This window comes from Typopeltis vanoorti, chromosome 24, assembly GCF_054136105.1.
Source record: "Typopeltis vanoorti isolate ZY-2024b chromosome 24, IOZ_Tvanoo_1.0, whole genome shotgun sequence".
Taxonomy (NCBI): Eukaryota; Metazoa; Arthropoda; class Arachnida; order Uropygi; family Thelyphonidae; genus Typopeltis; species Typopeltis vanoorti.
The window spans coordinates 28,900,762-28,926,878 of NC_143572.1; the positions used below are offsets into that span (position 1 = coordinate 28,900,762).

The 26,117-nt window shown below is 36.3% G+C and overlaps 1 protein-coding gene across 2 annotated transcripts in view; it reads right to left on the minus strand.

The window, feature by feature from the left end:
* Positions 1 to 12,255: 12,255 nt before the first annotated feature.
* Positions 12,256 to 26,117, minus strand: part of LOC150093054 (very long chain fatty acid elongase 7-like) — a 39,897-nt gene continuing 26,035 nt past the window's right edge. For both annotated transcript variants that reach the window (XM_090413837.1, XM_090413838.1), the window contains 4 exons: positions 24,756 to 24,812; positions 21,018 to 21,123; positions 14,140 to 14,276; positions 12,256 to 12,521 (listed from right to left, as the gene is read on the minus strand). In XM_090413837.1, the coding sequence (XP_090269963.1) occupies positions 12,336 to 12,521; positions 14,140 to 14,276; positions 21,018 to 21,123; positions 24,756 to 24,812 (486 nt within the window). In that variant the 3' untranslated portion in view covers positions 12,256 to 12,335. The remainder of the gene's footprint in view (positions 12,522 to 14,139; positions 14,277 to 21,017; positions 21,124 to 24,755; positions 24,813 to 26,117) is intronic.

Here is a 26,117-nt window from a genome sequence, read left to right on the forward strand (position 1 = left end):
TGCAATCAGATATCAGAAAAATATCAAATAATTTGAACACATGTCCTGTATCGTCTCCACAATATTTCATACTTAACTAGTTCTTATCCCAATCCGTGGAAGCACTCTTATATCTAATCTTCCAAAAAAGGAGACAGAAGTCTAGCATCAAACTACCGACCAATCGCCATCATGCCAATCTTCACCAAAATAATAGGATAGGCAATAGTAGTCAATCTGAGAAAAGGATAATACAACTTATTTCCACTACCTATAGAACCACCAGCATGAATTCCACCATTAAAAGGTCCCGTCTAACCTCTTAGCTTGAATATCCGCCACTGGACGCTTGCTAAGAAAGTGTTCGAAGAACCATGTGCTTTTATTCTCGATATTTCCAAGCATTTCATCGACCTGGGCTCGAGTCCTGCTAGGCAAATTTCCATTCTTTGTTTATCTGTTATCCTCTGTAATTGAACAGTCATCTTTCGCTCTGGTTATTCTGTGTGTCCTGGTGGAGGGCTCTCTCTCTCTCTCTTTTTGGGCTTCGCCACGAACGCAGTATTGCCTCAGGGGGCTGGCCAAATACACAATTAAATATATCTGACCTATACTTAAATGACCTAGTCCTAATCATCACTAATCCTATCACAGCTTTTCTGGTGACTGTACCAGGGTGGGAAGAAAAGGTCTCGGCCTAACAATGAAAAACGGAATTTATACTTTCAAAATTGTTTTTATTTTTCAACATAATCTCCCTTAAGACTAATACATTTATTCCAGCGATGCTCCAGCGTCCCTTTAGTGGTTCTCAGTAAGATCTGCAAAATCCCCTCTACAGCTGCAATCACCTCTTTATTCGAAGAAAAACGCTGACCAGCGAGGAAGACTTTAGTTTTGGGAAGAGATAGAAGTCAGAGGGAGCCAAATCTGGGAAATAGGGTGGATGTTCCAATAATTCATAGTGCAGATCCCTTAATTTTCCCATTGCCAAAACACCTTTGTGGGCAGGTGCATTGTCCTGATGAAAGATGATTTTTTTTTCTGCAAACATGGTGTTTTCTTACGAATGTTTTCGTCTAGTCTAGTTAAAAGATCGTTGTTTTACCCTTTTCTCAGATTGACTATATTTTGAATAGAAGAAAACATCTTAATGCAGTAACAAATTGTAAGCTAATCCCAACAGATCAGGTGACGCAGCAATACTGGCTGCTGTGTGCAGACTTTGAAATAAAGTCGAAGATAAGAACCTTTAGAAGCCATGGGAGGAGGAACATTAAGTGGTTTCGCTTAAAAGAAGAGAGTGTGAGGAACCGCTTTAGGGAGAAGGTGTTAGAGAGGATTTCGGATGGACTAAAAAGTGCACAAGACTGGTAGAGACATAATTTAAAAGTAATTCTGAGCTGTGCAATTGAGATGCTTGGGGGAACGTCCGGAAAGATTAGAGAGCCGAAGGAGGGTTGGTGGTAAAATAATAATGTACAAGAAGCAGTGACGGCTAAGAGGAAGGTAAAGCAGAAATGGGACGAGTCAAGAATGGAAGAGGACACAGAGGAGTACAGAGAGAAAAAGCGAGAAGCCAAAAGAGTTGTCGTAGGCGAAGATCATGACATATCAAGACCTTTATGATCAATTATAAACAAAGAAAGCACAGAGAAAGATTTATCGATTGACAAAATGTAGAAATAAGGCATCAAAGGACATAGTACATGTGAGACAGATCAAAGATCCCGGAGGAAGGGAATTAAGGAGGGATGTGAATTTAAGAAACAGATGGAGAATATACTTTGAAGGGCTTTTGAATGAAGAAAATGCAAGGACCCACAGAGAAGATGGAGAACCTTATGAAGGGATGGTGCAGAACATTAGTAAATTGGAAGTGAAGGAAGCCATAAAGAGGATGAAGAATGGAAAATCGGTGGGCCCTGACAGGATCCTAGTGGAGGCATGGAAGGCACTGGGGGAAGAGGGAATTGACTTGCTGTGGGACCTGTTATAAAAGTTTGTCAACAGGAAAATATACCCAAGGAATGGAGTGAAAGTACTCTTGTCCCCATCGACAAGAGTAAAGGGAATGCCCAAGACTGCAAGAATTACAGAGGAATAAACTTGATATCCCACACAATGAAAACCCTAGAGAGGGTTCTTGTGGAAGTCTGAGGAAGGAGGTGGAGATTGCAAAGGGGCAATTTGGCTTCATGCCTGGTCAATCCACGACAGATGCTATTTTTGGGTTACGACAGATGATAGAAAAGTTTCGAGAGAAGCAACGGGAGCTACATCTGGTATTGTATTGATCTGGAGAAAGCGTGTGATAGAGTGCCAAGACAAGAAGTCTTGATGTGTGTACCTTCTTCTGAGGGAGAAGAAGGTACCGGCGAAATATATCAGGTTGGTGCAGGAGATGTACAGAAATGTGAAGACAAGAGTTCGAAACTGTCTGGAACAGACAGAAAGTTTTCAACTGACAGTTGGCTTGCATCAATGGTCAGTATTAAGTCCGTTCCTGTTTAATATTGTGATGGAGGTGGTGACGGAGGAGGTGAAGGAAGACGCACCTTGGACTATGTTGTGTGCAGATGATATCTTGCTGTGTGCAGAATCAAGAGAAGTGGTGGCAGCTAAACTGGAAAGTTGGAGGAAAGTACAGGAAGAGAGAGGTATGAGACAGAGCAGAAGTAAGACAGAGTATATGTGTTGCAAAGTGGATGGCAGCCAGGAGACAGATCTGGAGCTGGGAGGAAATGTCATCAGAAAGGTCAGTGACGTTAGATACTTAGGTTCAACAATGAAAGGGAATGGTGAGGTTCAGAAGGAAGTGGGATGCAGGATACAATCAGGATGGAGAAGAGAGATGGCTGAAGTGCTATGCAACATAAGAGGGTGCCGATCAATCTAAAAGGCAAATTCTACAGGACAGTATTGAGACTAGCTATGATGTATGCAATGGAAACTGTGGCCCTGAGGAAAAATAACATCAGTAAGATGGAGGTAACGGAGATGAGAATGCTTAGGTGGATGTGCGGTCTGACCAGAAAGGATCGTTTGAGAAATGACTATGTAAGGGGAACGGTCAAAGTTACGAACTTAGGAGCAAAGATACAGGAGGCAAGGTTGAGATGGTTTGGTCATGTGATGAGGAGGGAGGAAGAGTATATGGGAAGAAAGGTCATGCAGATGGATGTGCAGAGGAGGAGGAGGAAGCGCGGACGGCCAAAGAAGAGATGGTGGAGGAGGACTTGAGGATATAGAATTGGATGTGGTTAAAGCCCAAGACAGGAGATTATGGAGGAGACTCACCGCAAACAGAGACCCTACGTAGTGGGAAAAGCTGCAGAAGAAGAAGAAAATCCAGACATTATGAGTAGTTTATATTACATTACAACGATTGGAAGTTAATTAATTCTATTGTCAAAATTAAATAATTTTCAGTAATACCTTTGGATGATTCTCTTTTGACACTGACTATTTTCTCCAGAAGTGGCGAAGTGTAGTATCCAGTGGAGTCCAGTAGCTGACAGTAGTAAACTAAGTGATCGACAGTCTGTTGGAGATGCGGACAACAAATGTATGATGGTAATTTCTGGATATGAAATCTGTGTATTTAGCGTCTTAAATTTAAAAGTTCCGTTAGTAGCATGGTTAAACCTCGAGAGATTGCGACTATTTTCAACCACAGTCTGTTGCTGTTACTTGGCACTTATTTCTAACCGATCGTCTGTAGCCGCTTCTTTAGCCAGCTAATCTGATATTCTTGTCCCAGTTTCGTTACTCTAGTATGCACCTTCACCCGGCAGAGCTTGATTTCGCATCCCTGTAAGGAGAGATTCCATATCAGATTGCTTGTTTGCTCTATTAATGCTAGGTGTTTGTCCTATTTTTTATTATTATCATTCAGCAGTGTGACTATAAATTATTGCGGTCTTTAGATGACAGATTTTGAGTTTTAAATCCCCGAAGATACGTGAGTAAACAAACCAGAGCAAGCTGTTCTGCTTGGTTGTTGGAACAGAGGGGAATGTAGTCTAAAACAGCCTGCTTGTACATTGGACTGTTTGAAATAAGATATGAAGGAACAACCAAAGTTTTCTTCTCTTTTACTCCCGTCAGTGTATTTGGAAATCGTCACTTTCAGAGCTTGAATTCTTGCACTTTCAGGCAATCCGTGTTAGACTAGTAATAATACAAGCTGCCTCGAAAGATAATGTCCTGTATTCATTAGTTATTCGTATGGCTATAAGGCATTGAATTATGTTTAACTTTTGTTGGTGTTCCTTAGATTTCAGTACATTTCTAAGCAGGTGTAGCATAGAGATAAGATATCAATGGTGGCATAGCTCCAGTATATATTGTTTTCAGCATTGGTTAGTCTAATCCTCAGTTGGTCCTTGCAGGCTTAGCTAAAAGGTTTATTATTTGGTCTGTTTACTACTGGTCTGATCCACAAACGACATTCCACTCCATCCGAAAGTATTCTTTAACGTTAATATTGGGAATCTGAGTGGATCAATAAGTATTTTTCACGTCATATTCCTCAAACCATATCGTAGTAGCACCTGCAGTGTAACTTGGTTCTCCTACTAAAATTTAATTCTAATATCCTTTTAAAAGACATTACGACTTTTTAAATCCTAAGGTCTGCTAAGCATAGGAAATCTGGATTTTTTTAATGAGAAACCCATCTACGAGAGGGTGGCCAACGTATAGTACACTAATACCGAGGATTGGCAAGATGTACCTTCTTCACGCCTACCATGAAGAGCTGTGGATTGTATTCCTTGGGAAACATATGATTGAGGACTGTGTCCAGAGAAAACAGTGGAAAGTATGAAAGAGGAGAAGGAGAATTTTTTTTCTGCTAGGAGTTTAGGGTCGAACTGTGAGAACGTAGAGGCTGTTGCATGAGCTTGGGAGAGTTTGCAGACAGTGAGGTTTTATTGATGCTAATACTGATGAACAGTGGGCGTAGAAGTATTTGCCAAGATGGAAACAGTGGAAACTGGGCTGCCCCTGTGAAAGTGGAGTGTATTAGTGAGAAAGGAGTCATGGATTATGCTGACCGTCCAGTGATAGAATCTAATGTTTTTAACACGTTCATTGCCAATCACGCGATATCGCGCGGTGCGAGTTCTCATCAAACGGCCGATCACGCGTTATCGCTTTGACGTCGCTAACTAAATAAAAAAATTAAAAAAATATGGCCACCACACGAAATTCCAATTTTCAGCTTGGCAATGAAAGTGTTAAGGTGCTTTTAGGGCACCATCCCAGATATGAAAGCAATATTCAATGGTCAGAGGGATTTATATGGATTTTGAAGCTGCTTACAGTTAAAGTAATTCCTGAAGCGAAAACAACCCAATTTTCTAAAACAGAGGAAGAGATACACTGCTTGTAGAAAAGTTAACGGACACCCCATGGGCATGGAGCATCGTGCCATGTAACGAGTCACGTGTTTGCATTCGGTATAAATTGGAGGGATGTTCACGTGAAATGGCTATGTGAAGGGCATTGGCGGAGTTTGAAAGAGGCGTTGATAGGTTGCATTGTTGCAGGCCTAGCTGTTAGGAAAACTGGACTATCCCAGGTCAACATCCAGTGATACCATATTGAGATGGAAGCGCAGGAAGTCGACTTCAAATGCAACCCACAGCGGATGACCCACCACACTCATCGAACGTGAGCATAGGGTGCTACGAAGAGAGTAATATGTAAAAAACTGCCATTCGTCTGGATCGTTAATTGTGGAGTTCTGGGCATAGACTGGAACATGAATCTGCACATCCGGAAATGAGGCTCCTCACCACATAGTTTCCATGGTAGGACCGCAACATACAAGCACCACATTACCCAATTCAACATGCAGCGTGTGAGACTTCAGTGATAAAAAGGGCATGTACAGTGAGACGTGGAAGCTTGAAAAACTATCTTTTGAAGGAATGAATCGCACTAGGTCCTACTGAGTAGATGGACGTGTGGGGGGGGGGAAGGGGGTGGCGGATGCCAGGTGAGCGTCTCTTACCAGCGTGCGTAACCCCAACTATGAATTTCGGAGAAGGTGGTGTGATGGTATGGTCCTTTTTTTTTTGGATTGTCCTGTGACATCTGTTTGTTATGCCACGAACATTGACCTACGTAGGGTATCTACATATTCTGGACAATGCTTCTTACTTCGTGATGTTTCTACGGAACTGACCATTGTATCAGCAAGACATAATGTCATAAGGCTGCTACTGTAACTGCGTGATTTATGGACATGAATGTCACCAGACTCTACTGACCTCCACGGAGTCCTGATCTCAGTCAGATGTAACATCTGAGGAGTGAACTGGAGTCTGTAATGAGGTCAAGAGACGACCGTCCCACAACAGTCCACAATTTGATTACATGCCTACAGGAAGAATGGTTCAAAATTCCCATTGATCGTTAGTATGCCCAGTAGGGTTGCTGCAGTCATCGCAACTAAAGGAGGTCCTATTCCTTATTAAGATGAGCGGTATGACTCTTTGTTCTTCACATTATGGTGTCCTTTGACATCTTTTCAAGGCAGTGTATTTGTGATACTCTATATATCATGAGAGATTTGAATTTAGGTTTGTCTCAAGAAGATAGATCTCACCATTCATGAGGATTTGGGTGGTGTTACAAGTAAGGGTGAAAAAGGAGGTTTCATATTTGTTCAAAAATAATGTAGACCTACGTTTTGCTGGCATTGAAATCGATAATATGTCCACATCCCTTTGAATGTTTTGAAGCTCTGCATTTAAGGTGGGTGATTAAGGCTGTATTGCCAGGATTGTGAATAGAAAAAGGAATGATACAATGTTGTGTAGTCAGCAAAACTATGTACTGGGATGATAGTCTGCTGCAGTAAGTTACTTATATATAGAAGGGATAGGGTGGATGAAAGAGCAAGGCCTTGCTGGATCCATGCATTGATTGTATACTTAGAAGACATATTACCATCCACCATCACACAACGTTGGCAATCCAACTGCAGAATGCAGGGGGAAGACCAAATGATGGAAATTTACTTACAAGTCTTTGTACCAGACCAGTTTGAAAGCCAAGGGCAACCAATTTAGACTAGCGAAACTTTCCCATGGTATTTATCCAGATATTGGTGGCATCGGTAATAGGTTGCCTGTTGACCAGTAGTGACGAAAACCATACTGGGGTTCATTTATTAGTTGCGAGTGTGCAAGACAGCGTAGCAGCTGAGTGTTAATTACGCTTTCAATTAGAACTGTCAGGACGTAATAATGGTGGGAAGAGTATTGGGCAGAAGTTGCGCAACATTCGTCAACACCTTCGCTTTATATTAACGTGTTGATAGTTTTCTTGTAACTAATCCATTCTTTAGGGGACGGGAACTTTGGGTGGAAGAGAAACAAAAATGTGTTTGCATGCTAATAAGACTAAATTCGGTGATACTTTCAGTAGAGAAGTTTGGGACAAATGGCTAGAAGCAAAAAACTAGCGAAGGAAATGAGGCATAATAATTTGTGTAAATAATCTCACTTAGCTTTTTTCTAATGCCATACAATTTGCGGATGTGAATGGTTATGTTTGCATGGGGAAAGAAGCTGTTCAGGGTATTCGGAGAGTGGTTGGAGTTGTCCGATATTCTGGAATGCATGTGTACTATTCGGGTAAGGTCATCGGTGATGGGAAAAGTCTCAGTCTCTCTACGTGCTTGATCTGTGCAGCAAATGAATCTCAGCATTTGAATAAATGTGGGATTTCTGGTTGTTCGGTCATTCTTAGTACGCTCCAAATCAGAGGTGAAAACGTTTTCTCATTAGAATATACACCTATAAAATTAAGTGCCATTAAATTATATTATTATTATTATTAAGATTCCAGGGAGACAGAGACTCATAGAGGGAGACCATATGCTACACGCACCAGCTATTAAACGTATTCTTGAATTCATTCACACTGCTTGCAGTCACAACATCCAATGGCAATCCATTCCAATCAAACACCACTCTATCAGAGAAAAATAGAGCCCTCTCCCCCTTCTTAGTTTCCAAGGATGACTTCTTGTCCTTCACCCCCCCCCCTCCAAAAATGCAAACTTCCATCAACTAAAATCCTGTATGACCCTTTCAGAAGTTTGCAAGTCTCAATCATATCACTCCTCTTTCTACTGTTTCGTGTTTTGACTACTTCTGCCTTTGAAAATAGAAGTTCTAAAGTTTTGTGCTGCCTCAGTTTTCTGTTAATTTTTTTAAGATGGAATTCTGCCCAAAATTGACAGTTCTCGATTTCCTCATCCCACCAACCAACACCTGTAAGTTTTATTCCTTGTTACATAAATCTTGGTATGTAAATACAGATTAAGTAAGGCACGTCTTCTCTTTGGTAGCTTAAATTATTGACGCTGTAATTTTTTTATCCAGTATTACATCCATATACGAGAGGTTGGTTGGTCAATCTACAGGACGTTAGTTGATTTGTGTGCATTGTGCAGGTAGATGGGAAAATTCTTGACTTTCCTTATACTTCAAACTTAATTTTTTTGATGAATTGTTTTTATCATTAGTTTTAAATGGAATGTTTCACCTGTGATTAGAAGCGATCATGAGATATCATTAATATGAGATCATAGTTTGCGTATTGAAATTCGGCTTATATTTTTCGGGAATGCTGGAGAAGGCATTTTTTTTGGCTTTATTTGCAAGATTCACTTAATAATTTTTTTTTTGCTGAAATTGCACTGTTTGTAGGGTATTTTTTTTATTGGCACGTGCAGGAACCAAAGAAATAATAAAAAAAAAAACTTGAATGGGATGGTCTGACCCATGTGCTAATTGTTACCAGCTAAATTAAGTGAATCATATGAAATGCGATGAAAGTGTATTGCGATGCCATTCTAAAAACTGGAAACAATTAATAAAATAAGAATTATTTCCAAAAACTTAAAAGGTGTATTAATAATTAAGAGTGTTTAAAAAACATAATTCTAATAAATTTAATATTTTTTATATTAATACTATATTTCATTATTTTAGATACTTTATTTTATATAAAAATTTAAAATTAATATGTTTGAGATGCTTTTTTTATAATGTCAATTTTTCTAGCCAGAGATTTCTTTGTATTTTTAATTAAAATGGGTTTTAAAATTAATCAGCATTTTTCCAGGTTGACCAATTTTTGATATTCATTGAACTTTATTAATCAAGGTGAATACTTTCTGATTTTTTGTGTAGATTTATAGTAAAACTAAATTTTTTTCCAATAATAATGATAGTTGCTTTAGTTGTTTCAATTGTTTTTTTTTCTCTTATTTTGTGTTCTACCCTGTGAGGGCTAAACTGATACTGAGTGTTTTATACATTCGCGTAGTGCAATTAAGTATACCTGTAATCATCTTGATTGAAAAGTTTCTTCTATTACAAAAATATCTCCTTAAATTTTTCAATAAATTAAAAAACGGCTGTTTTTTGAAGCCCCCACAAAGGTTACTAATGTGGGGAACAAAATAAAACTTTTTGAGAGATACTCTTAATATATGACTCTGAAGAAAATTTATTCCCATTCTGTTAATTTCGTTTATTCCATCACTTAAATACAATGTTGTTTTCCGAAGATATCATCGTATGGAAATTTTTAGTAGAAAATTTATAGCATGTCAGTTTTAGTTTTAAGAGTTATCGCCTCAAACGCAGCAGACAGCATTCAGTCGTTGTTCTGCAGGTCTACCCACTGATAGTCGGTTGACCCAAACATATGGAAGCTCTGCAAAACAGAATAGTCGCTGAGAGCAACAAATTTCTTCCACTGTGACACAGCTGTGATACACCCCTCAGCTTATTTTCATGTTCCCGTCTTCATTATATAAAACAGAATTTTATACTACTAATGTTGCTAGGTCCACGCGGTTAGCCTACTGGCTATGCGCTTCGCAACCATATGCCTGGGGAAGGAGTGTCCTAGGTTCGATTCCCGTCGACGACGTGAGGAGCTTCAGGATCTTCAGGACCCGTCCTAGATGGATGAGAAAGATAGGATAGGAATGTTGCTAGACTAGAAGGATCTAGCAATGGTTTACAGTAACAGTTGTGGTTTTCAATAGTCCTTTGCAATCTTTTCTTTGTGATGAAGCTTTTACTGCTTCCCTCAATACCATCACACACGCTCTCTCTCTCTGTATATATATATAAACCTGAATCTTTATATCCACAAATAATGCTGTTCTGTTTGAGTTTTTAAAACTCAAACTGGGATTTTTGCAGTGAAATGATTGAGCCTTTAATTAAACCAACTCTTCCTGTAAATCAACGAATAACTTCTCTCCAGTCTTCACCATAGTGACAAATTCACATCTGTCGGTTGATATACAATTTTAGCAAGTTTTTCTATTTGTAACATCAACTCCAGGGCACTCCAGGCAACGCGAAAGCATTCAACTCTCCTTGGAATCATCACAAACAGTAATTTTCATGAAAGATTTGTTTTCCCATACCTTATTATAGCTACCTGCCAACTTTAGTTAACTATTTTGATTGGTTGAGCACACATGCACGTATAGAACGAGTACTACTTACCAGCTAACACAGTTTAGATTATCGGCCTAAATGCGACAAATTTAGAAAAAAAAAACTATTCTTATACCGAGATAGATTGCTTAGAACTTCAAGCATATCGCTTCCAAATTCAAATCTAGCAGGTGCTTTTGCTCTTTTGATTTTACTCCACTTGAATATAACAGAAGGATTTACTGTTCGTCCCTTAAACAGAGGTCTACCACTTCTTAATTATATCATCACCAAACTGATTTTTCTTTCAACTTGTCAGTACTGTCTCTTTCTTACTGCTCTATAGTTTCTGCAATTTCCATAATTTCGATACATTCCTGTCTGATCTTTGCAATGGTTCACCTTTTTTTTTTGGAACAAGATCGAAAATGTGCTCTTCATCAAACGAATAGTTTTTTTTAGACTTTCTCCTTTAATTCTTGTATGAATTCAAGATAATCTGAATGAAGACAAGGAGAATTTAGGCTTTCTGATGCTTCAAGATCATAAGAAAACAGAGAAACCAGTTTATAATTTCCTTTGAACTTATCTGATAGTTTTCACAATATTTTCTTCTGTTTCTCTTATTTTAGAAAAAATGTAATTTCTGTAAACTGAAGGGAGATTCATCCAGAGCAGTACATGCCTAGTTAATTGTTTCTAGAAGAACACTTTCTGTCAAACATTATCGTAATAACGTATTCCAACTTCATCTCCTAATTGTCAAGGTTTATTTAAGTTTTCTAAGCATTGAGAACACAGAGCCTTACGTACATGTTCTAACAGGTCATTTTTTTTCACACAACTTCAGAGTGATTTCTAGTAATGATTTTGAAACAACTCATTCTGTACAGTAACTGCATCTCAGAATTTGTATTAATGGTGTTTCAACTGTCCTATTTTATACCCTACCGTCTAAATGCTAGGTCGAAGCTACAAGTCTCATTCATCTTTTCCCCAAATATTTATAGCGATATGTAAATATGATATTTACAACTCTAACTGTACCTGATCTAAATGTCATTAATGTTTTAACGCTGTGACTTTACTCACTCCCATATGTTAACTGAGATGGTCTAGGTCTAAATGACTAACAAGAGACTGAACAAAAGAAGGCTAAGTAGTGGATCGTGTACAATCCTGTCTTAACTTGCGTACATGTGTTTGAATCACAGACGTGTTCAAACTTGTCTGTATTGCCACAGGTTTTGCAGCCTCCAAAATTACAACAGGTTAGATCTGAGAGTTTTGAGCGTTTTATATCTTTCTTATTAGCATCCTGTTTTTTCCTCGATTACAATGTCACTATATCTAAATTTAAAAATAGACAGAGGCGATAAACCTCTCAGCGACCATATTATTTTGTAATTTCATTTATCTCACTAGAAAATGGAGTAGATTATAAAAACATAAATTAAAATTAAAAAAAAAATTATAACAGTCTTCATTCGATAATATATTTGAAGCTATAATTATGTCTCTCTCTACAGCAATTTTGTTTTACTTTTTAATCATTTATTTTTTTTTATTCTTCCATTTCTGTTGTCACATAGCATATCATTCTTGATGTGCTATGTGCTATGTTACGCTACCTGATCGTGTCTTGATTTTGAACCTTAATAGGTTGATCATCACTTCTATAACTCTTTGATTTCTTTTGGCTACACTGATGTAAAAGCATAAAAAATATTTATGATAACATGTATTTATTTATTTATTTATTTATTTTAAAAAACTTTGTTTATTCATAAACATCCCAACTTTAATTTGTACATATGGAATTCAAACAAATTCTAGTATATTCTCTTTCATGGTTATTCTTTTTCATAATTAGTCTGATTTGTTTGTGGATGAAACTTTAGAAGACTTCTTAAGGTAACTCTTCAGGTAAAAATCCAGAAACATGAACAAAAATAATGAAGCAAGTAAAGCATTTAAAATGGCAATGAAATGCGGATAACCACAATCTTGGAACATCACTTGGATGTAATAAGAGCTTATTACGAGCAACTGGATCTGAAAATAAATTATAACACAATATTAAAAAGAACAAAAAAGACTTTTGAAAAAACTGAAAATAGTTAGCTTTATTTATTACTATAACTGCTCAAAATTCAGTAAACTATAATGCAGGTTGGATAAGAATGCTCTTTTTAATCGTAATTGGAATTTCTTTCTTCGTTGGCGTTTGTTTGTTTGTTTTTCTTGTGGGTACATAATCAGCAGTCATTTTCCCTTGAGCCAGACTAGCTTACCTTCAATTGAAAATTCTTAGGAAAATTTCTCAAGTTAACGTAAGTAGTCGGGATTTAAACCAAGGCTGTTCAAGCAATAGTCTTTTGAAATGGATCTTGTTTCTCTCACGGTTAGGAGGTTATTTCTAAAAAAACATTAAGTAACTTTTATTGACTGAAAAAAAAATGAAACAACAAACATAAATCGCTTTAACAAACTACACATTTAGTAGCTAACCACTTTTTGGTTGATACTTCTCGATGCATATAGTGGTTGGAATCTCTTTCGAAGACCATATTAAGAAGATAAAAAAAAAACAGCAGGATAAGTTAGCAATACGAAAAAACGTTCACACCAACACAATCTGACATACAATAATAGAATTCCATTTATTCTGCACCATCACCTTACATCTTTAAATAATCAACATGCTAATATGTTCTAGAGGAAACCGCATTTTTTATTCCAAAGCTCTATTTTGACTTAGTAATAAGGTAATGTTTTCTTGTCTAGATTCACACGAAGAAAATATCAATAGATAACATAATAACATATCAATTTTACGTAAGTATATTTCCATTATACTTTGCTAATCCCGATATTATCCTGATTCTCTTGTTGTCGTTCTTTGGGTCACTCTTAAATTATTCATTCTGTCGCATTGTTATATTAATTGCAATGATCCCAAACCTGATGCCTCGGACCTTCTAAACTCTATGTAAAGTAATTTTTTTTCCCAACATCACACCTACTAACAAGGATTCTTGGTCACAAAGTTAACTGAGTAGTTCATATATCAAGGAATATAGTACACATTTTATACGTATGTATTTAATATTTAACTTTTATTTTTTAAATATAATATTAAAATTAAATTTTATATAGATTATTTTTAATATACGTATTACTATTAAATATATATATAAGAATATACAAAAAAATGCACCTTTGTTCAAGATGCATGAGTATATATGGGAAATGTCATATATATGGTCTGCCTTTTTCTTCCACTTTTAGATATTTCACAGATATAAATTTAAATAAATAGATTAATGATTTTATTCCTCAAAAGGAGAGAGCAAAGAAGTTTCGTCTTATCAAATTTGGAAATTGCATAGCAGCCAGTCACAGATAGCTGGCACAATACTATCAATGATTTTAAACGGAACCTAGGGAAGAGAGTATGGAAGACAAGTGTCGCAATGTACTGGTCCTTAATCTTAACATTATTTATTGTTGTCAGAAACGGTGTGAGTTTTACGGTCGATTTTATAGAGAAAAATATGTAAAATAGTGACCATGTAATTCATCCTATGTGCATTTAATACTGTTTCTATTCGATGAGCATTTGAAATAATGAATGGAAAGAGAAAGAAAATAGAATAAATGGAATAATTACCATTTGAATCTTGGTGAGGTGTTTCTTCCACCACAGATATTTCTGAACTTCTGGTCCAAGACCACTCATGGCATAATAGAAATACATCAAGACATGTACTCCCGAATTCATAATTACTGCGAAATAAGTACTGCCGCCTATATAACAAAGTAAATAGAAAACGAATTAAATATAAAAGTAATACGAAGCAAAACGATAAAAATTTCATTGATTTCTTTATTATTTCTAGAGCCTTAAGTGGATAATCCTTATTAAACACCTTGTTTAATCGGAACTGTCTGGAAATCTATTCTACCTAAATCGATTCCAGAGATTATGTTTTTAGTGGGTATATATCCAACCAAAAGGCTGGGAAATTCGAACCGGCCTTTTTGGATGAATATTTCTGAATATCTTTTTTTTTTGGGGGGGGGGTTGAATTTTATATTCGTTGCAGACTCTCCCACCTAACTGAAGGTCGGAAGTAGCTTGAAAAGTTTCATGTTTGGTGTCTAGTTGAGAATTTCCGGTTCATGTAAAAATATAAAATAAATAAATAAATACCAATAAAGTAAAATAAAAATATCCTTAGCTCATCCACCATGCTCGTGTATTATAGGTTTACAACTCTTTTGGGTGGATATCACATAAAAAAATAAAATGAAATGTGAAAGATGAAATTATAGAATGACATTGGAATGACATAGTATTTTTGAACTGATCAATAAAATTATATATATTATTTATTAGTCATAGTAAAAGAGAATAGAGAAAGAGAGAGAGATTTTCTTAAGTTCTGTTCAAGAAAGAAAATTCTGTTAAACTAACAAACAGACTTTCCATAATCAAAGTACTGATTTTCAAATCACATGTGCTGCATATCGCCTTTCTTGAATAGACATTGGTTAAATAAAAAAATGGCTATATTTATAAGTGATGAAGAGGAAAAGATGGTTTTGTTTCAGTATTTGTGAGACTTATAATGGGATTCGTCACAGCTGGAAGGTCAGAGTACCTTAGTATCTCTGGAAATGAGTTATGAATCACATCTAGGGAAACCTCAATTTATTTGTTAACATTCCAATACTGATGTACTGTCAGAATCAAACATGAAATGTTAATATTATTACTCGCTTTTTACCAACAATTTTCCTCCTTCCAATTCAGCCTGCTCTCTGTAAGGACAGGACCCAAATGTGTTCTTGAGGTATTTTGCACCAACCAACAGAATCACGTGTAGGGCCATACATTGTTTGAAACTATCCAGTCCAGAACCATCTGTTCACACTGTCATCATGTAGGACAATACATGATCCGAAACAATCCTCAGATAAGAGCAGTTACGGAGTAAGGATGAAGGACCAAATGGTATCCATGCAACTTATCCGTATACCAGAATATTATCACTACCGATTCTGCCAGTTGTGTAACGGATTGTCCGTAAAGAGTAAATGTGGTGATAAAATGTTTTGGCTCATGAGTGGATATGTGCAGATGATATATATACAGGAACCGTGTTATCTATCATATATATATTTATATTCACATGAATGTTGGTGTGAAAAATTTTCATCATTTCAAACTTAAGATTTTAAAAATGTGACTATAAGAGATTATCTTCAATACTTAAGAGTCTGTCCTTGACTTGTTCTTTTTTTTACAGTTGCTTTAATTTTATTTCAACCACAGAAAAATAAACTAAATAAATATTTAAATAAATGTTTATTTATTTAAATAAATAAACAATGCTGATTTAAGGGGAAAAGAAGGTTTCTATGCATTACTAGAGAAAGAGATAGATTTGACTAAAGGTGGTAAAGATAATAATGGATATGAAGTAGTTATGCGGAACGAAAAACTAAGAGTTGAAAATAAAAATGGAACAATATTAAAATATTTCTGCCTCTTTAATAACTTGATATAGTTCGCCCACAGTCCGTAGATCTCTGCTTGGCGTCTTGCCGAGAATAGTCGATTCATGCTGAAGGGGGAGAAAGAAATGAAGGATGTACGAATTGGTCGCCAACACGCGAAATCACGTGCTTTATAGGTGAAAGTTTACAACTGTTATGCAAGCAACATAGTTAACTACAATAATCATAAAAGAGAAGTTAATTTTCCGACGTGTAATAATAAACAACTCATCTCACAATACAGACTGATTACCCTATTATCGGAATGGATTCTCCTCCTGTTGACATGCGGAAAAGTATCGAAGGGTCTATAATAGGAGGAACTTACTAAGTCTATAATATGTGGACGTACTATAATAGGAGGAACTCTGTTTAAACATAAAGACGAACATAAATATGCCTGGATATCACCAGATGGTAATAGTGAAAATCAAATAGACCATATAATAATAAATAAACCATGAAGATCCTCTCTACAGGATATAAGAAACAAAAGAGGAGCAGATGCGTGTACAGATCATATATTCATAATAGTAAAGATAAAAATAAAATTAGCAAAGTTTTTAAACAAAGAAAACAATATAATTAAAATAAATTAAAAAATGAGGATTATGCAGAAAACTCCGCATATACAATTAAAAATAAGTATGAAACAGAAATATTGGACAAAATGGAACAAGCGGATGTAGAGGACAAGTGGAGAGAAATAAAAGTAATTTATAATGAAACAGCTGAAGAAATACTTGGGAGACAGGGCAGGTCAAAGAAACGATGGATAACAGATGAAACAATTAGGTGAGGAAAGAGGAAAAATGTACTACAAAGTCTAGAGGAAAAAAATGAGAGGAACAAAATATATAAAGAAAAAAATTAAAAAGAGTACAAGAAATGATAACAGGAAATATACCGAAGAATTATGTGAAGAGTCAGAACAAGCTGCAAGGAACTATGACTCTAAGACACTATGTGAGATAATAAGAAAAATAACCGGGAAAAACATGAGAAAAGAAAAACAAATAAAAAATAAATACGGAAATTTGCTGACATAGAAAAAAGATGGGGTTTAATATTTTCAGGAAGTATTGGGCAAAGAAATCTACAGCACAGAAAAAAATACTGCCAGAGAACATTGAATTGGGGACACTAGATATAAATGTAGGAGAAATAACAAGAACAGAGATAACAAGAGCAATAAAGAAGCTAAAAAATGGAAAGGCAGCAGGGATAGATAACATTCCAGCAGATTTAATTAACACAGACATTAAATTTTCAACAGACATATTACATCCACTGATAAATGCGATATGGGAGAAAAAAAATGACTGGGATATAGGAATACTGGTCAAAGTACCAAAAAAGGTGAATTACAGAATGTAAAAATTGGAGAGGAATCTCAGTGCTGGGCACGGTCAGTAAGATCTTTACAAGAATAATCCTGCAAAGAATGACATACAAACGGAAGAACAAGCAGCCTTCAGACCAAATAGATCATGTATAGACCAAATAATAATCCTAAGAATAATAATAGAACAATCAATGGAATGGTAAAACACCTATATTTAGGGTTTATCGATTTTGAAGAGGCCTTTGATAGTATAAATAGAGAAAAAATGTGAAGTCTAATGAAACAATATGGTATACCAATAAAAAATAATGGGTTTGGTGAAGAAACTGTGTGACATCTACAGAATTAAAATATTATGCACACTATTTTTGATTGTAATGGATTGGGTGATGAGAAACACAACAGTTGATAATATAAATATACAATGGGGTGGACAAACAATTAAATGATTTAGATTTTGCTGAATACATATGTCTGATAGCTCAAAAGCACCAACACGTGCAAAAAAAATAGATAACTTAAACCAGGAAGCCTCTAAATGTAGCTTAAAATAAACAGTAAAAAGACAAAAATAATGAAGATAAACTATACAAAATCTAATTTTTAAAATAATAGAAGAATCAATGGAACAGATAGACACTTTTGGTCTACCTGGGATCAGTGGTAAGTACCACAGGAGGAACAGAAGAATATAGAAAAAAAAACAGAATACAAAAAGCTCAAGTATCAGTACAATGAAAAGCATATGGAGAAGTAAAGAATTAAACTTAAAAACTGAAATAAGGCTTTTCAACCCTAATGTTAAAACTATTCTACTATATGGATCATAAACCTGGAAATTAACTTAAGAAAATACAAACAAACTATACATATATATGAATAAATGTCTAAGGAAAATATTGGAAATATACTGACCAGATAAAATTTTAAATATGGCATTATGGGAAAGAACAAACCAAATCAGTATCGCAATAAAAAAGAGGAAGCGGAAATGAATTTGATATGCTATCAGAAATCGTGATAAAGACATTGCTAAGACAGCCATGGAATGGAATCCACAGGGAAAAAGGAAAAGAGGTCGCCCCAAGATGACCTCGGGAGACAGACTGAGATGGAGATGAAGCGGATGGGCAGATCCTGGAGTGAACTCAAGAGAGAGGCAGCAATCAGAGCCCGATGCAAAGCATAGATTGAGATTACTTATCCTTTCCATCTATATGTTCCGCAGGGACTGAATAGGATAAGTAAGTAATTTGCTTTTTATTGCATTGTTTCCTACAGGAATCTTACGCTTTGCTACATTGAATTGACAGATCTACACTGTTGTCCATTCATACAATCTATTCAATTATATGAATGGACAACAGTGCTTGGTTCCTCACCACTCTCCACAGTTTAACGCCATCTGCATAATTGCAAATATTAATATGCTTTTCTGTGTCTAGAAACTTTATTTTTTCTCTCAACCGAACATGTAATAAATCACAATTAAAAAACACCCACAAGTTTCAATGACAAGGTATTGATAAATTCGGTTTGAATTCTAATGTCTGAAGAGAAACGTAGTATTTGGAGACCATCATGATATTTCCCTCCGTAATATACACCAATAAACACTACACTTTTTACGCTCACTGACATGAAATCGATAGCATTACCGGGTTTTGTGCGGTGTGCAAATCTATGTTCCATCTTCTCATCATAACGTCAAAGTAAAGTCAGAAATGGCTTTGAAGGCAACTTCAAACCTTCGTGATTGGTTACCTGGAGACAATATATTCATTCAGCAATGTAATTTGTGTTTCATGACGATCCTTCTTATAGCTTAGTATGAATATCAAATCCCATACAGTCCAGTAATGGGAAAATGCGAATAGAAGAGAAAGGTATTGACATTCTAAGAGAAAATAATTGGTCAGAGAATATATAGACTTCTGAAGTTGAATCTTAATGGACAACTTAAAACTATTTTCAGTTCACCGTGCATGTCTCTATTGCTAACTACGCAGGTCGTTGGGTAACTAATAAGTATCAATGAAGATACCCCAGTATGGAAAAAAAACTCATAAATAAACGCAATCGGTGTTTTTTTGATTCGATTAGTGCAAGAGATTAGCTTTTCATAATCCCACTTTGTTTATTAAAAATAGGCTTATCCTTTTAAGGACTGGCTTAAGGGGCGAAGCAAGAAGTCTTTTCATCTTCCCCGTTATCTGTAGAGGACAGTGTAGGGATAAGGTGTTATTGAGCAATTAAAGCTCTGATCCTGGCAGGAGGGTAACAGCAATAGCCGAGCCTCAGTTAGAACTTCATTGGCTACAGCATTGCCATCCATTACCCTCCAAGAGTATTGGATTGAATGAATCAATCACCGCATCTCACGGTCAATTGATCTTCATCTCGGCTCTAATGGTTCACTTTAAAAATAGGCTAGTTCTTAAAGTTCTTAAAAGAACTGGGCGATGGACTGAGTCCTTGACTTTTTATCCCGTCATCTGAATGAAGAAAATCTGTGTGGATGAGATGTTATTGAGCTAAAAAACCCTAGTCATGACTGGGTAACGGCAATAGCCGAGCCTCAGTTAAAACTTCATTGGCTACAGCATTGCCATTTGTTACCCTGGAAGTCCTGATTAGTAAGTAAAGGGTAAAATCTCAAAAAATCGGACGATCTCTAGGCCACTCCATAGTGGGCGAAAGACCGTCCATGTCTCAGCGTTGGTTCCACTCATTGACGGCCGCCCCGTCCAAGCACCCCGACGGGCTCCCCGTTTAAGCAGAACCGCTCAGCGTTGGTTCCACTCAGTGTCGGCCGCCCCATCCTAGCACCCCGACTCCTGAGCAGAACCGCTCAAATTCCGAGGAAAATAATTCACCGACAAGAACCCCTCAGCGGGCCGTGCCGGAGAACACCTCCCCCGGAGACTCAAGGTGCTCCCTTAAGGCAAAAACCCTAAGGGAGCGAACTCAAAAACTCACACCCAGGATAACAGCAACAGCCGAACCTCAGTTTACTTCCTCGGTTCAGCATTGCTAATTGTTACCCTGGAAGTCCTAAAAAGGACTTTTTCTTTATATCATGCCTAAAAATAGGCTATTGCTTGCTTATGATTATATATAATTAAAGTATTCATTTATTATTTTGGTGTATAATTGTAAACTGAAAATATTTGGAACTCTACTGAAATTTTTCGCAGAAAAGTAATGTAAATTGGTGTTTATTAAAATGCTAGTTTTAGTTTTATTTTTTTAAAGTAAGAAGCCTTAACAGAGTCAAAAAAATTGTGTCTATGTGTTTTGCCAATACAAGTCACTTAGATCAGCAATTTCCTCTTTGAAAGCCCAGAACTTCCATTGAAAGCAGGGTAACTATCAGCCGTCTACAACATTGAAGCGAGATCAATTTTTCCGGTTTTCGAATTCCTACCTAATTATACATTTCAGTGATAAATTCGGTTTGAGTTGTTCATTTATATTTGTATGACAGCAATTAAGGCTACAAGTCAGTATTATGTGCCTTCCAAGTGCACGAGTTCTCGGGCTAGTTTGTCTGTTTTAAGATTATTGCTGTAATAATATTCTGCTCTAATTTAATATATAAAAAGAAAGCAATAAGCAGTTAGGTATGATCTTTTACTTACCTGCAGCATATTTTGTATTACACCAAGCAACTACAGGAGTTAAACAATGATGGACGACATGTAGTGTGCTTACTTGGTTGAATTTCTTTCTTAAGACAAAAAAGACCTGTGAAAATATATTTTTAGCTCTATTAGAGAGTTTAATTTACTTATTTACGCTTATGGCTACGTGAAACTGGTAAGAGAAAGGTACAATCACAATTTCCAGCAACAAATGATGAAAATCTTAACATATAAAAGTTCATTACATAAAAGGCACAACCAGCTTTCTACGTCCTTCCTTTTTTTTTAAATAAAGCAAAAGTAACTTGTCATAATCAAGCCAAGGACAATTATCGTCCTACTGCAACAAGTATAACAAGACTGCATGTTCTCACAACACTTCACAACATAAAAGTCGCTGTATTTGAGGTTTAAGTAAAGAGCAGTTGTGTCTTGTGTGAGAAAACTTGATCCATTAGAGGAGGCCCATTTCACGCTGTATCATCATCTTCTAACATGAAGAGGAGTTCTGCTGATACTATGACGAGGACTATGTGAGTCACTACGAGAATAACGTCTTCCTGGTGAGACGGGACCGTGATCTTCTGTTTCCTCCATAACCACCGCCACATCATCTATAGGTCAAGGTCAAGGTCAAGCTGGAGGTTGGAAATCCAATTTAAGGCCTCATCCGTCACTTTGTGGATGTCCTGTAGGCTACCACCGTGAAATTGGCGCCTTGGGCAGTCGTACACAATATGCGTAATCGTCTGAGCCATGGGAGAACAATCACAATGAGGGTGATCTGACAGTCACCATTAATATAGAAGATATCCACATCTGCCCTGGTTTGTTCTGATCCTGTTTATTGATGACTAAATCTTCCCAGGAAGATCAAAACCAGGCTGCGGGGCACAGGGATCTTCTACGAGGAAGCTGTTTGTTGGGAGATTGTTGAACCAGCATTCTCTCCATATATCTGATATTGATGGACCAGAGAGGCTTTCTAGATTTGAGGTGAAGACTAGGTGGGTTTATGAGAGTCTGGTGGAGGGGCAGGAGAGAGTTGCTCATTGCTTTATTAAATTCCTTAATCGCGGCTTGTCTTCTCCGTATGTGTGGTGGAACAATGTCAGATAGAACAGGCAGCCAGGAAAGAGGGGTGCTTCTCACTGTCCCACTAATTGTGCGCATGGTAAAGTTTAGCTGGGTGCCTATAATGCTAGTGTGTGTACTTCTGATTTTCACTGATAATATATTAGTATTATATTAATTTATTGTTTCATTGTATAAGTCTGAAGACATCAGAATAGAGCATATGGAGGGATGGCAAAAATGAAGGGAAATCAGATACCAGAAGGGCAAACAGTAATTATAGACAATAAAATAGATCAGGTACAAAAAATATGTATACCTTGGAAGAACGTCTATGTTAGGAAAAATAAGCATTTATGAAGCATTTTTGATAAAAAAAAAGAATTCAGTTGGGTGTATGTAATAATCACTTGGCCTATAGTTCTAAATATAGCCCTTCTTAGTGAACACTACTCATATTTCGCAGCCCAAGATCACATGATCATTTCCCCCAATGAGAGGCAATGTTGTCACCTCGGTTATAGACAGATCTTCTGATCTCATGACCACATACAATACACTCAAACCTCGCGTCTCCTTCGTCACATGCTGTTTTAAGTAACCATCTCTTAGTAAATGAATGAATTCCATTTACGTCCAATCAAGTGATCTTTCCTCGTTCCAATCTATGTCTCCGTAGTTGAAGTTAGCCATAATAATTACTCGACCTGCACTGATTGTGCTAATTTCCTATTGCCTGTCTTCCACATCTTTTTCATTCCCTGGTCTGTTGCAGCACCCAACTGTATATATACAATTGGCCTCTACCTCACACAAAATTGTTTCAAATCAATTGCTCTGCACATACTTATCTTGATAATCTTCTATCCCTTTTGACTGCAGTTCATTTGCTATCATCAGCAGTACTTATTTTCTCTATCTTCCCTGAAAATACTACACCCACCATATTCTATCTCTATAACTGTATCATTAGCCAAGTGTCACTAAAGCCTATAACTTTGGCCAGTGTTGTACCAACGAATACTCAAAACTCTCCTCTCCCATCCCTGATACTTATAGTGAGTATTATTACCCAAACTGTATCATTTAAACTCTAACTTCCCTTCTACTTTGTATTGACTGTCCCATTTGATTTTGTCTCTTGAGGCACTGAACCTTTGGTCATTCTCACGCTTACTCAGTTCATGGGCGCCTGATTTAAGTTCAGTCTATCATAATTGTATGGTTCGCGCCATCCTTTGAATTCAGTCCATAGGTCTAAACACATACACACACCTTTTGCTCGACATGCACCTTGATTCATGCTGTGATCATTGTTCTCCTCAACTCACCTCTAACATCGCATGACAATAAACGCAAAATCTTTGCCCTCTCGCTTTTTGCTTCCTCCAATAGCTGCATATTTTCTCTCATACAATATCTTTTACTGTTTAAATCAGTAATGTCAGCCAAAGCATTCAATTCGTCACTTACCTTTTTACATCATGACAGCTTCGCTAATATTATTAAATTTCACGCAAGGAATCCAAGATTTAGTCATGCTTTCATTATCATGGAATAGCATTAACTTTTTCTATTTATCTTAGTTCTCTAGCTCTCTCTTAGTCATGTGTTTTAACCTCTTGTTGTTTTTGTTGATTTTTTCCTCTCATCAGTTGTACTAATCGCCTAATTTTCGATGCTGTGATTTGTTCTGAGAAGTACTCCACGTAAGTGTGCTATTTCTTTCATGAAGTGCTCTTTATTTTCTCCTGACCTTCAGGAGAACAAAATTCTTCACACAATGTTCTCCAGTTTACTATAATGTGTTTATACTCTCTCTATATATATACACCTCGTTCTCACTCACAACACTTCCTACATATCGCCCCACCGGTCTCATTTTCCTTCCACAAATCTTTTAACTTTCGAGATGCATACCGCATAACATACATATTGCATCCCTTAGAAATGGCGTCTTGGTCACTGTTGTGCTTCTTAGCATTGGCTCATACCGAAAAAATATATATTTAACACAAAACATAGAAGTTTTCTTAAAATCTAAACCACTCGACCTATCACACACTTATAAAGAACAAAAGGTTACAACAAATTAATTTAGTATTATTATTTAAAATACAAAAAAATTAATTAAAATTTTAAAATTCTTAAAAAATTCTTATTAAGAGATGCATGTTTAGAGCACCGCTGTAAACACACATCTCTTATTATGATTTAGCCTTGAACGAATAATTCAACATTTTTCTGAGGGACTGGCAATCCCTTTTTAAAGACAGTCTTTAAATTAACACTCTGTCTACAAATATATTAGTAAATGCACCATATACAATTAATCCAATAAAATTATAATAATAATAATAATATACTAAAATACACACAATTAATCTAAGAAAACAAATAAAAAGAAGTGATCTTACAGGAGAATATAATACAACCATGGTCAAAATAGCCTCGAACCAGACTATACACACATAATGAAAGAGGAGTTACAACTAAGCAAAGTTTTGAGTAATTTTTCTGAATTATCATATGATGTATGAGTATATATATTCATATATTAATTGGTGGTCGCAGTAATAATTTTTAAGTATTTTCAGTATTTACAGTATTTCCTTAGAAGCTGGTAAAGGTAATCTATTCAATAAAACAGTATTGACTTACCGTATCAAGGAGCTCCACCAATTTGGATTGAGTAAAAATGTACGTCAGAATTGAAAGCTACGAAATAAATAAATAAATATTTATAAATAAAATTAAAAAAAAAAAAAAAAAATATATATATATATATATATATAGATGTTTAGTAATTTTTATGACTACAACCACCGAGATAATTAAAAATAAAAGTTTAATACGGGCACAACTAGTTTCGTTGGTAATCCAACTTCTTCAGGTATCAAAGTACAAAGATATATACACCAAAAAGACTGACAGAAACATTACACACAACAACAGAGATGTCAAAAAAAAAACTACCGTTAAGTTCAAATTGGAGTCCGCACTTCAGTTCTGTCTACATTTACACGCGGGCGAGTGATCTCGCGAGAACGCCAGCACTGAAGAGAGTGCTATGCGAATCTGGCAAATTGTAGCTAAGGTTGTTGTTACTCATGTGGGGTAGAATCGAGGGTGATTTCTTTTGACTCCAGAATATGTCTTTCAATTTCATCATAATATTTGTGAATATTAGAAGGTTGATTCCAGTCTATTTGGTGTTGACGGCCTTCATCAGAGTTTACAGAGAACAAAACGTGGCAGGCGAAGGCACTGGCTCGGATTCTATTATAAGAGATGTCTCTTTTGTGCTCTTCAAGTCGGAGAAAGACTGATTTTTCTCCGACTTACTATGTCCGTGGTAAGGTTTACCGCAACTACAAATAATTCTGTATACTCCTGGGAACTGAAGATGGGGGTGTTTTTCTTTTGACTGACCAAGGATAGATCGGAGTTTAGGAAGAGTAGAGAAGCACGTTTTGATGTCGAACTTTTTTAAAATTCTAGCCAGTTTGGGGGAGAGGGAACTAATGTAAGCTATGGAAGTAGTAGAATCTTCATTAGTTTCTTGACGACGGTGAAAAAGAAGTTTCTCAACACTTTTTGGAGCGAAACCATTATTGACAAAGGACCTTTTGAGGAAATTAAGTTAATTTTGAAACTCTTCGTCGTCTGATAATAAAGATCTGGCCCGGTGTGCAAGAGTGGAACGCATACAGATAGATATCTTCACGCTTCCTCTCACCACTACCCTCCTCACCGGGTAGGTGAGGAGGGTAGTGGTGAGAGGAAGCGTGAAGATATCTATCTGTATGCGTTGGTTTTCTGAAGATTGAAATTTTAATATTATCTGTACTCCTGTTTAGTTTTATGTCTAAAAAGAAAGACAATTGTATATATATAATATATATGTAGAAAGTTTTAACTTGGGTATATGTTATGTATTCAAGATACCAAGTGATTTTATATGAACTTGGTTTTTAATCCTGTTTCCCAAGAAAGCAAACAAGAAAGTTAAGTTTGCGCCTG